Source organism: Salvelinus fontinalis, chromosome 7 (assembly GCF_029448725.1).
Source record: "Salvelinus fontinalis isolate EN_2023a chromosome 7, ASM2944872v1, whole genome shotgun sequence".
Taxonomy (NCBI): Eukaryota; Metazoa; Chordata; class Actinopteri; order Salmoniformes; family Salmonidae; genus Salvelinus; species Salvelinus fontinalis.
The window spans coordinates 47,918,086-47,931,046 of NC_074671.1; the positions used below are offsets into that span (position 1 = coordinate 47,918,086).

Consider the following 12,961-nt stretch of genomic DNA (forward strand, 5'->3'; position numbering starts at 1 on the left):
ACAGGTGTATATATACTGAGATCATGTGACACTTAGATTGCACACAGGTGGACTTTATTTAACTAACTAACTTCTGAAGGTAATTGGTTGCGCCAGATCTTATTTAGTGGCTTCATAGCAAAAGGGGTGAATATATATGCAAGCACCCACTTTTAAATTATTATTATTTTTTTAATCAAATTTTTTTAAACAGGTAATTTTTTTCATTTCACTTCACCAGTTTGGACTATTTTGTGTATGTCCATTACATGACATCCAAATAAAAATCAATTTAAATGACAGGTTGTAACGCAACAAAATAGGAAAAACGCCAAGGGGGGTGAATACAATGCTCATTCACCAGCCTCAGATGAAGGATCTTAATTTGATCACCCCGTTGCAGGAGAACATTCCTGCAATGCAGGACTTCAAACGTGCAGTTTATTTGACATTTAAAAAGGCTCCCGAAGTTTGTAATTTCCACTTTGAAATTTCCGACTTGATTTTCCCTTAAGAAAACCATCCCCTACAAAAATATCCATGAACATAATAATTCACATTGGATTCAGTTATCTTTTGTATTAAACCTGAAACTAGTCCTTCAAAAGTGCCTCTAAATTACATGAAAACACAACCAATGAACAACAAAACGTATTTGGTTGGATGGCGTATTTGTCCTGTCCAACCTGAGTTGGTGAACATAGAATAGTTTTTGTAAACCTTCCATTTGGCCTTCCAGGGTTATGGCTGCATGCTACCCACAGAAAACAGATGTTGTCTGGCCTTGCCAGTGCCTTGCCAGGCAACCCAACTGAGCACTGCATTATGTTATCTATGGAACAATGCTCTTATATGATCCAGGATGTACTTAAGTGTGTGTGTGTGTGTGTTTGTGCGTTTAAAAATATGCCAACAACACAGCATGGCAGCAACACATGATAACACAGCAGGGTAGCAACACAACATGACAATAACACGGTAGCAACACAACAAGGTAGCAGGACAAAACATGGTGCAAACATTATTAATCACGGAAATGTATTTAATTAGATATTTCATGAGAGAAGAAACCAAAAGTATACATGTACAGAGAGAGCAGCAAGATCTGAAATAGTATCGCAAATAAGTGATTAATAAACAAAATGACATGATTTATGAACGGTGTTTAATTATACCATCCCATTTCAAATGGATACTGTTATAGGATGGATAACATAACTTTCAATCCAAATGACTTTGCTGGATGAATGGTGCCGAGATGATATGATAGATTAGGATTAGGTTTAGTGTATGACGACTAACACGTTACAATGCAATAATCTGTGACAGGCAATCACAATCAAATGCTAAGCAGCGTCTAATTAAATATAGGCCTGGTGGGTTTATTATGGCATCTGAACTGAACAATCTATATGCGTCAAAATTGTTGGTCTCATGTTTTGACGCTATAGCGTGAAAGCACAGCGGGATATGCAAGCCCTGGCATCGCTTGGACGCGTGTGGAGCTGTCTGTGGTGCTGAATCTATTTCTCTCTCTCGCTCTCTTTCTGTCTATTTGACGCTTACTCTCTCTCACACACACACACACACACACACACACACACGCGCTTGCAAATGAAGCAGGTGAGATGCACACTGCGTGCTCAAAATTCTGATTGATTTCCCATTGGAGTCGCGACGATGCTAGTGCGTCGGAACGCACCAGAAGTAACCAGCAATCCTTGATGAAGAACGTAAAGCTATTGTCCTTATAAATAGCGACTTTTGTTGTTTTTGAAACAACGTCTTTAAGATGATATTTGTGAGAAGGTCTCTAAGATTTAATCACATGGCTTTTACAAAAATATATCGAGGATAGAGCTGGAAAGCCACAGGAACATTCTGAGCGGCGGCGCGCACACGTTTGGACCTATTTTCTGGGGACCACCGGCAGATGCTGTAACGCAAATTGGATAAAATGCCTGCTCTGTTGGCGAAAATGAGCTCGAGAAGCGCCTCGTGGTTCTATGCATTCAGTGTCATTGTTTTGAGTATTTGTGGATCCACACATGCAGCAAGTAAGTCAATTGCAAGTGTGTTACAGTAGACTAGCCTATTCGATATCGGTGTTTAAGGTTGCCAAATATATCGGTCACACTCTGACACTCATCCAACTCAACTTTTGGTATGATATTTGAGAGGTATATATAATTTCCCCCATAATGACTCTGGTGAGCTATTGTTTTAACACATTAGGACACTTGTTATGTGAGGCTAAGAAAATGCATTTGGTGTGCTTTGAATTCATATTCAATTGTCTTGTATTCAATTGCATGGTGTCTATGTTGACTTCAAATTGACTGGTGTTAAAAGCTTATTAGGCTACTCAATGTAGCTGTTTTGGAGAAGGCATAGGGCGGCGCACAATTGGCCCAGCGTCGTCCTGGCTAGGGTTTGGACTGTGTAAGCCGTTATTGTAAATAAGAATGTGTTCTTAAAACTTCTTCGGGATCGGTGTCCCGTCATTGTAAATAAGAATTTGTTCTTAACTGACTTGCCTAGTTAAATAAAGGTGGTTTGCTGGGACACTCCCTCTTTCCATCACCTGGTGGCAGTGTTTCACACTATTGTTCACGCACGGCATAAAATAACCACGATCCTCTTTCAGAAAGTTGTAATGGCCCATTGCTATCAGTTTTGCCTGAGTCATCCTTCAAAAGCTCTTCAACATCCTCCAACAGTCAGCTGCCTCACTCTGCCAAGCTGAACAGAAGAGAGGGTAAGTATTGCCACGTTCACTGTTGTAAGCAAAACATTGTCAGATCTAGTGAGGGATTTGGCTGTGTTGGCCTGCATTATTAGAATCAGAAGATTTGATTCAGATCGAGAGATTCAGAGTGTTTAATAGGTTTAATAGGTGTACAGGGTTGCAGGTGTGATTGCAGGGTAAAGTGAAAATCTTAGGCTCCGAGCTCCAATATACAGGACTAAGTGAAATAAAAGAATGAAAACGGCCCTAAAAAAACAACAATAGAAATTGCACTATATGCATCATAACTGTAGCAGTGATGAATAGATAAATGTCCATTGGGGTGGAGGCAGAGTAAAGACTGTTGAGAGGGTGGGGGGGATGACCATAGGGGGAGCAGCATGACCACTGAGTGGGTGTGAGGACCAAGTGAAAGAAAAACAATAACAATTATGCTAAAATGAAATGCATCAATAATATACATATTAACAACTGCAACAGTGATGAATGTCATTGTTAATTGTCACAGAGACACAGACACACACACACAAACCCGGAGAGACACACACCCATTGTACCCTTTCCTGCTCCAGGAGAGGGTGGCTGGGCCCCGGAGCGGTCAGACAGACAGCCGTGGCTCCAGCTGGACCTCAGGGAGAAGATGGAGATCACGGCCATCGCTACACAGGGCCGTTCAGGGAGCTCTGACTGGGTGAGCAGCTTTATGCTGCTGTTCAGTGACTCTGGCCTGGCTTGGAAGCAGTACGGACAGAGCGAAGACACTGAGGTGAGGCTCTGCCTGTCTGGCAGGTTGATGTTTATTGTAATGAGTCTTGCCCTGGAGGCAGAACTAAGCGGCTTTTCCCTCTAGAGGGGCTAGCTGCAAAGTCTAAATTGTCTATAACGTATAAATTCATGAAAACTACAATGTCACCATGTCACTGGATTTAGGTTAAAAGTTGGGTGAAAAAAAATATGAAAATCCCTTATGTTAATTACTAATTGTCATGTCCCTTCAAAAAGCATAATAAGAAAAATAATATTTGTGTAAGTCATAAGAAGTAGGGATTCATTTCAGGTCTTAAGGGGAATCCTTCCGTGGCAGATATTATAAGACATTTTAAAGCTGTAAATGAGAGGTTTTGGTTAAGTAGAGCAGAGAAAAGTAGAATGCGAAAAATGAAATGTTTTGCTGTAATTATTGGAAGAAAATAGAAAGAAAGAAAATAAGAAAGAATGTCACACTTCTGAAAATACCAAATGTAAACTTTTGTTTACCTCATCAACCCCCAGCTATTTTCTGCTCTCTGTACTTGAACGCTCTCATCCCAGATGCTTCGGGTGGCGGCTTAAGAGTTACAAAGAGCATAAAACACAGTCTTTTGGCCTCTAGGGTACAAGCTTCCTTTTTGCTTGACTTGAATTACTTTATTTTGGGGGGTTTGAACTTTTGAATTGATTTCTGTGGCCACTGGGCCCACCAGAGACAGAGGTCGCATTGGTTCTTCTCATACTGAAAGGCAAAACAAATGGGCTCAGATGGGCTTAGGCCTCCACAGAAGAATCAATACAAGTCATGAAAGAGCTTTATCTTCCCCTTAAATCTCATGTTCCTCCTCGTTCTTCTCAAAAGTTGTGAGGAAGAAATAGAGAGACTGCATCTTGACACAAAAGCAAAGCCCTCATTTGCCCTCGTTGGTATCATTGACTGTCTACTATTCCTGGCTTTTTTCACTTTACCTTTGAATGAATGATTACTTTCCATGATCTGTTACCAATTGAAAAAAACTTTGATTTGAATGTGTTTGACCAATCTAGTAAATACTGTATCTGTTCTCCCTCTCCTCTTCCCAGCAGACATACAGAGGGAACACTAACTCAGAGGGTGTGGTCCAACACAAGCTGGTCCATTCCATCACTGCTAGGTTCCTGCGCTTCATCCCAGTGGACTGGAGCAGCACAGGATGGATCGGCCTCAGAGTGGAGGTCTATGGCTGTGTATACAGTGAGTGGATCATCACATCAGGCTGTCTCTAGTCAGGATATTGTTTGTGTTAGTGATGCGCGGGATCAGCTGTTTGTTCACCCGCAACCGTCGTCCGTGATAAAGTGAAAAATCGGAGGCCCGCACATTTTTTGACAGGCCTTTTTAGATAGGTCTATGTTTCTGCTTATGATTTCCAACATTTTTGTATGTTATTTGTTACTCAACTTGTCTATAATTAGGTACAGCTGAAGTCGAAAGCTTACATTGACTTAGGTTGGAGTCGTTAAAACTTGTTTTTCGACCACTCCACAAATTTCTTGTTAACAAACTATAGTTTTGGTAAGTCGGTAGGGACATCTACTTTGTGCACGACACAAGTAATTTTTCCAGCAATTGTTTACAGACAGATTATTTCACTTATAATTCACTGTATCACAATTCCAGTGGGTCAGAAGTTTACATACACTAAGTTGACTGTACCTTTAAGCAGCTTGGAAAATTCCAGAAAATGATGTCATGGCTTTAGAAGCTTCTGATAGGCTAATTGACATCATTTGAGTCAAGTGGAGGTGTACCTGAGGATGTATTTCAAGGCCTACCTTCAAACTCAGTGCCTCTTTGCTTGACATCATGGGGAAATCCAAAGAAATCAGCCAAGACCTCAGAAAATAAAATTGTAGACCTCCACAAGTCTGGTCCCTCCTTGGGAACAATTTCCAAATGCCTGAATGTACTTCATTCATCTGTACAAACAATAGTACGCAAGTATAAACACCATGGGACCACGCAGCCGTCATACGCCTCAGGAAGGAGATGCGTTCTGTCTCCTAGAGATGGACGTACTTTGGTGCGAAAAGTGCAAATCAATCCCAGAACAACAGCGAAGGACCTTGTGAAGATGCTGGAGGAAACAGGTACAAAAGTATCTATATCCACAGTAAAACGAGTCCTATATCGTAGTAACCTGAAAGGCTGCTCAGTATGGAAGAAGCCAGTGCTCCAAAACCGCCATAAAAAAGCCAGACTACGGTTTGCAACTGCACATGGGGACAAAGATCGTACTTTTTGGAGAAATGTCCTCTGGCCTGATGAAACAAAAATATAACTGTTTGGTCATAATGACCATTGTTATGTTTGGAGGAAAAAGGGGGAGGCTTGCAAGCCGAAGAACACCATCTCAACCGTGAAGCACGGGGGTGGCAGCATCATGTTGTGGGGGTGCTTTGCTGCAGGAGGGACTGGTGCACTTCACAAAATAGATGGCATCATGAGGTAGGAGCATTATGTGGACATATTGAAGCAACATCTCAAGACATCAGTCAGGAAGTTAAAGCTTGGTCACAAATGGGTCTTCCAAATGGACAATGACCCCAAGCATACTTCCAAAGTTGTGGCAAAATGGCTTAAGGACAACAAAGTCAAGGTATTGGTGGCCGTCACAAAGCCCTGACCTCAATCCTATAGAACATTTGTGGGCAGAACTGAAAAAGCGTGTGCGAGCAAGGAGGCCTACAAACCTGTCTCAGTTACACCAGCTCTGTCAGGAGGAATGGACCAAAATTCACCCAACTTATTGTGGGAAGCTTGTGGAAGGATACACGAAATCTTTGACCCAAGTTAAACAATTTAAAGGCAATGCTACCAAATACTAATTGAGTGTATGTAAACTTCTGACCCACTGGGAATGTGATGAAAGAAATAAAAGCTGAAATTAATAATTTTCTCTACTATTATTCTGACATTTCACATTCTTAAAATAAAGTGGTGATCCTAACTAACCTAAAACAGGGAATTTTTTGTAGGATTAAATGTCAGGAATTGTGAATAACTGAGTTTAAATGTATTTGGCTAAGGTGTATGTAAACTTCTGACTTCAACTGTACATGCAGCTTCTCTTCTGTCATTATTTGTTGCCCTGGAAGAGTAAATAAACCCTTGCTCACCAGAATAATGTCATAAATTGATAGAATTAATGCTTCAATCTTGTTGACATCACTAAAGTTTGTTTTCGCTTTCCTCTTTAATCTCGGCTTCTCTCGTGCAGCAAAGACGTTTAGGGACCGGGGAGAAAATGCAGTAATAAAAAATAAAAAACTGGAATGATTCAGTTTTAATGAAAATGGTGTGTATTTGGCTCGCTACAGTTAAGCCCTAAAGCTTAGGTTTAGGCTATGCACTAACGCCAGATAAAATAATGAAAGAAAAACCTTAATGTAGCCCATAGATAAGATTTGCACAAAAATTATACATTTATGGATTTTTAATGCATTATTTCTCTTTATTTAACCTGCCCGCCACACAATGTTAAATTGAAGTACTTCGTAACGACCAAACTAGTGGCAACTGAGCTGCCACCAACTTGAAGGAGACGATACTTTAACTTTGCTGGAGTATTGAAACTCATCATCCTGAGATGTTTTGAAACATTAATTTATTTATACATTTATTTATTTTAACATATATTTATAATGTTTTGAATCCTGTCGAGTGCAGAATTAGATCCCTATTTCTGAAGTCTCTTAACATTTCATGTTGTTTTAAATATTTGCCATTTCATACCATTTTGGCAGACATTGCCAGGCATAGTGTTCAAATCACCAGCAGTAGCTCTAGGTTGACCTGAAAAAATTGAGGATTCCAGGCAATCAGGTTCTTCTTATTCTTTGGTATTATGGCGGTACGCAAAGAAATGTTATGGGTGCCTACCGCCTACTGTATCGGCTATGTATCAGCCAACTAGTTGGTAGTATAAATTCATTACACTTTGTGAACAAATTGCACTACCAACTTAACCTACACCCATTAAAACGTCGCCACTAATTGGCCCACTCTGATTATTTTGGTAAAATGAAATGAACAAATCATTGAAATGACTTGTGGTATTTTGACAATTTGTTGAGACTGCTATGAAATGACAGAGGGGATACAGCTATGTAGGAGAAACAGATTGAAGGGAGCGTGGAATTTAACCCCGGTCTTCGGTGGGGAGAGGGGTGATGTGTCTAAGCCAGCTGCGTTAGGCCTACAGCTATACCACGGGCTCTGCACGACTTGCATTCATTTTTTTTAAGTATGGTATATAGTGCATTCGGAAAGTATTCAGACCCCTTTCCACATTTTGTTACGTTACAGCCTTATTCTAAAATGGAATAAATAGATTTTTCCCTCATCAATCTACACACAATACCCCATAATGATGACGCAAAATCAAATTTATAGAATTTTTTTCAAATGTATAACAATGAAAAAATGAAATATCACATTTACAGAAGTATTCAGACCCTTTATTCAGTACTTTGTTGAAGTACCTTTGGAAGCAATTACAGCCTCGCGTCTTCTTGGGTATGACGCTACAAGCTTGGCACACCCATATACTACCCACCACTGCGACCTGTACGCTCTCGTTGGCTGGCCCTCGCTTCACACTCGTCGCCAAACCCACTGGCTCCAGGTCATCTACAAGACCCTGCTAGGTAAAGTCCCCCCTTATCTCAGCTCGCTGGTCACCATAGCAACGCCCACCCGTAGCACACGCTCCAGCAGGTATATCTCTCTGGTCACCCCCAAAACCAATTCTTCCTTTGGCCGCCTCTCCTTCCAGTTCTCTGCTGCCAATGACTGGAATGAACTACAAAAATCTCTGAAACTGGAAACACTTATCTCCCTCACTAGCTTTAAGCACCAGCTGTCAGAGCAGCTCATAGATTACTGCACCTGTACATAGCCCATCTATAATTTAGCCCAAACAACTACCTCTTTACCTACTGTATTTATTTATTTTGCTCCTTTGCACCCCATTATTTCTATCTCTACTTTGCACCTTCTCCCACTGCAAACCAACCATTCCAGTGTTCTTTTTTTAACTTGCTATATTGTATTTACTTCGCCACCATGGCCTTTTTATATATATATATATAATTATTTTTTTATTTTTTATTTTTTATATATATATTTTGTTTGCCTTCACCTCCCTTATCTCACCTCACTTGCTCATATTGTATATAGACTTATTTTCACTGTATTATTGACTGTATGTTTGTTTTACTCCATGTGTAACTATGTGTTGTTGTATGTGTCGAACTGCTTTGCTTTATCTTGGCCAGGTCACAATTGTAAATGAGAACGTGTTCTCAATTTGCCTACCTGGTTAAATAAAGGTGAAATAAATAAATAAAAAATTTGGAGAGTTTCTCCCATTCTTCTCTGCAGATCCTCTCAAGCTCTGTCAGGTTGGATGGTTGTCCTTCTAGAAGGTTCTCCCACAGATATCTCTCCACAGAAAAACTCTGAAGCTCTTTCAGAGTGACCATTCGAGTTCTTGGTCACCTCCCTGACCAAAGTCCTTCTCCCCCGATTGCTCAGTTTGGCCAGGCGGCCAGCTCTAGGAAGAGTCTTGGTGGTTCCAAACTTCTTCCATTTAAGAATTATGGAGGCCAATGTGTTCTTGGGGACCTTCAATGCTGGATACATTTTTGGTACCTTTCCCCAGATCTCTGCCTCGACCCAATCCTGTCTTGGAGTGCTACAGACAATTCCTTCAACCTCATGGCTTGGTTTTTGCTCTGACATGCACTGTTAGCTGTGGCACCTTATATAGACAGGTGTGTGCCTTTCCAAATCATGTCCAATCAATTCAATTTACAACAGGTGGACTCCAATCAAGTTGTAGAAACATCTCAAGGATGAGCAATGGAAACAGGATGCACCTGAGCTCAATTTCGAGTCCCATAGCAAAGGGTCTGAATACTTACTGAATGTAAATAAGGTATTTCGGTTTTCTATTTGTAATACATGTGCAAACATTTCTAAAAACCTGTTTTCGCTTTGTCATTATGGGGTATCGTGTGTAGAATGATGAGGATAATTTTTTTGTTTTGTCCAGTTTAGAATAAGGCTGTCATGTAACAGATGGGATCTGTTGGGAGGGATCTGAATACTTTCCGAATGCATTGTATGTTGGTGTCACGTTCCTGACCTATTTCTGTTAGTTTGTTATATATGTTAGTTGGTCAGGACGTGAGGTTGGGTGGGCATTCTATGTTTTCTGTTTCTATGTTGGTTTATGGGTTGCCTGGTATGGCTCTTAATTAGAGGCAGGTGTTTGGCGTTCCTCTAATTAAGAGTCATATTTAGGTAGGTGTTTTCACAGTGTTCGTTGTGGATGATTGTCTCCTGTGTTTGTGTATGTCGTTGCGCCACACGGGACTGTTTTCGGTTTGTTTGTTCAGTGTCATTTATGTGTAGGCTTTTTTCCCTGTTCGTGCGTTCTCGTGTGTTATGTGAGTCCGTCATCCAGATCTGTCTACACCGTTTGTTGTTTTGTTAGTTTATTAGTCAAGTTCGTGTTTTCGTGTTTTTCTTTAATAAATTATGTCTTCACAATCCGCTGCATATTGGTTCAATCCCTGCTCCTCCTCTTCTGATGAAGAGGAGGAGGAAAGCCTTTACAGAATCACCCACCAATCCAGAACCAAGCGGCGTGAGTTCGAGCAGGATTCTACATAGGTATCATGGACTTGGGAGGAGATATTGGATGGGAGAGGTCCATGGGCACGGCCGGGAGAATATCGCCGTCCCAAAGCTGAGCTGGAGGCAGCGAAAGCAGAGAGGCGGTGGTATGAGGAGGCAGCTAGGAGACGTGGCTGGAAGTCCGAGAGGAGACCCCAAAAATTTATTGGGGGGGGCTAAGAGGTAGTGGGCCAAGGGCAGGTAGGAGACCTGCGCCCATTTCCCAGGCTTACCGTGGAGAGCGGGAGTACGGGCAGGCGCCGTGTTACGCAGTAGAGCGCACGGTGTCTCATGTACGAGTGCATAGCCCAGTGCGGGTTATTCCACCTCCCCGCACTGGTAGGGCTAGGTTGGGCATTGAGCCAGGTGTCATGAGGCCGGCTCAACGCGTCTGGTCTCCATTGCGTCTCCTCGGGCCGGCTTACATGGCACCAGCCTTACGCATGGTGTCCCCGGTTCGCCTACATAGCCCGGTGCGGGTTATTCCACCTCCCCGCACTGGTCGGGTGGCGGGGAGCATTCAAGCAGGTAAGGTTGGGCAGGCTCGGTGCTCAAGGGAGCCAGTACGCCTTCACGGTCCGGTATTTCCGGCACTACCTCCCCACGACAGCCCAGTAACCCCAGTGCCTCCAGTTCTGGCACCGCGCACTAAGCCACATGTGCGTCTCCTAAGTCCTGTGCACACTGTTGTTTCTCCCCGTACTCGTCCTGATGTGCGTGCACTCAGCCCGGTGCCACCAGTGCCGGTACCACGCACCAGGAATATAGTGCGCTTCGAGAGGTCAGTGTGCCCTGTCCCTGCTCCCCGCACTAGGCTTGAAGTGCGTGTCCTCAGTCAGGTGCCTCCAGTTCCGGCACCACGCACCAAGCCTACAGTGCGTCTCAGCCGGCCAGAGTCTGCCGTCTGCCAAAGGGCGCATGAACTGCCTGTCTGCCATGAGCCTGCAAAGCTGCCCGTCTGCCATGAGCCTACAGAGCCTTCCGCCAGACAGGAGCAGCCAGAGCCTTCCGCCAGACAGGAGCAGTCTGAGCCATCTGTCTCCGCAGCGCCATCTGAGCCATCCGTCTCCCCAGCGCCGTCTGAGCCATCCGTCTCCCCAGCGCCGTCTGAGCCATCCGTCTCCCCAGCGCCGTCTGAGCCATCCGTCTCCCCAGCGCCGTCTGAGCCATCCGTCTGTCCCGAGCCATTAGAGCCGCCCGTCTGTCCCGAGCCGTCAGAGCCGATAGTCAGTCAGGAGCCGCTAGAGCCAGTCGTCAGTCAGGATCTGCCAGAGCCGCCAACCAGACAGGATCTGCCAGAGCCGCCAACCAGACAGGATCTGCCAGAGCCGCCAACCAGACAGGATCTGCCAGAGCCGCCAACCAGACAGGATCTTCCAGAGCCGCCAGTGAGCCATGAGCGGCCAGAGCCGTCAGCGAGCCATGAGCGTCGAGAGCCGTCGGCCAGTCATGAGCTGTCCCTTAGCCCGGAGCGGCTATTTACCCAGAACTGCCCCTCAGTCCAGAGCTGTCTCTCTGTCCGGAGCTGCCTTTCAGTCCGGAGTTGCCCCTCTATCCTGATTTACCTCTCTATCCTGAACTACCTCTCTATCCTGATCTATCCCTCTGTCTTGAGCTATCCCTCTGTCTTGATCTATCCCTCTGTCCCGGTGCTGCCCCTGTTGTCGATGTTACCAAAAGGATTTTGTGGGGGTAAGATGAGGGTGGACATTCATAGGGGGAGATGGAAGCTGGGATTGACTATGGTGGGATGGGGACCTCGCCCGGAGCCTGAGCCACCACCGTGGTTAGATGCCCACCCAGACCCTTCCCTAGACTTTGTGCTGGTGCGCCCGGAGTTCGCACCTTATGGGGGGGGTTATGTCACGTTCCTGACCTATTTTTGTTAGTTTGTTATATATGTTAGTTGGTCAGGACGTGAGGTTGGGTGGGCATTCTATGTTTTCTGTTTCTATGTTGGTTTATGGGTTGCCTGGTATGGCTCTTAATTAGAGGCAGGTGTTTGGCGTTCCTCTAATTAAGAGTCATATTTAGGTAGGTGTTTTCACAGTGTTCGTTGTGGGTGATTGTCTCCTGTGTTTGTGTATGTCGTTGCGCCACACGGGACTGTTTTCGGTTTGTTTGTTCAGTGTCATTTATGTGTAGGCTTTTTTCCCTGTTCGTGCGTTCTCGTGTGTTATGTGAGTCCATCGTCCAGATCTGTCTACACCGTTTGTTGTTTTGTTAGTTTATTAGTCAAGTTCGTGTTTTCGTGTTTTTCTTTAATAAATTATGTCTTCACAATCCGCTGCATATTGGTTCAATCCCTGCTCCTCCTCTTCTGATGAAGAGGAGGAGGAAAGCCGTTACAGTTGGTTGGTTTTTTGAGTCAATTTCAATTCACCCCGGAATAGTTTCTTACAGTGTGGCTGTGTGGTTGAGCAGGTAAAATTCAAATGAAATGTATTATGTTATTGCCTCTCCCCCTGTTTCTAATCTGTCCAAATAAAGCGTTGGAAAAATAAAGGTGTAATTCCACCAAAAAAATTACCCATAGGCCCTCATCATCAATCAATAAACCATTGATTGTATGAGAAACACATTTTTTTGTGTTTTGGTGCTGCCTTTTACATGCAATGAAACCCCCGAAATTGTTTTCACAACACTGTCTTAAAAACACCAATATTCAAGTTGAAGAACCACTTTGGGTGTTTCAGACTATTTTGTTTCTGTTTTAGAACACATTCTGTGTATTAAAACGCTCACATTGGGTTTACATT

General features: G+C 43.5%; 1 protein-coding gene across 3 annotated transcripts in view; it reads left to right on the forward strand.

The window, feature by feature from the left end:
* Positions 1 to 1,490: 1,490 nt before the first annotated feature.
* Positions 1,491 to 12,961, forward strand: part of LOC129859555 (contactin-associated protein-like 5) — a 41,359-nt gene continuing 29,888 nt past the window's right edge. For 2 of the 3 annotated variants that reach the window (XM_055929449.1, XM_055929451.1), the window contains exons 1-4: positions 1,491 to 2,036; positions 2,627 to 2,737; positions 3,301 to 3,494; positions 4,562 to 4,712. In XM_055929449.1, coding sequence (XP_055785424.1) covers positions 1,937 to 2,036; positions 2,627 to 2,737; positions 3,301 to 3,494; positions 4,562 to 4,712 — 556 coding nt within the window. In that variant the 5' untranslated portion in view covers positions 1,491 to 1,936. The remainder of the gene's footprint in view (positions 2,037 to 2,626; positions 2,738 to 3,300; positions 3,495 to 4,561; positions 4,713 to 12,961) is intronic. The other variant, XM_055929450.1, reaches the window with a different exon arrangement.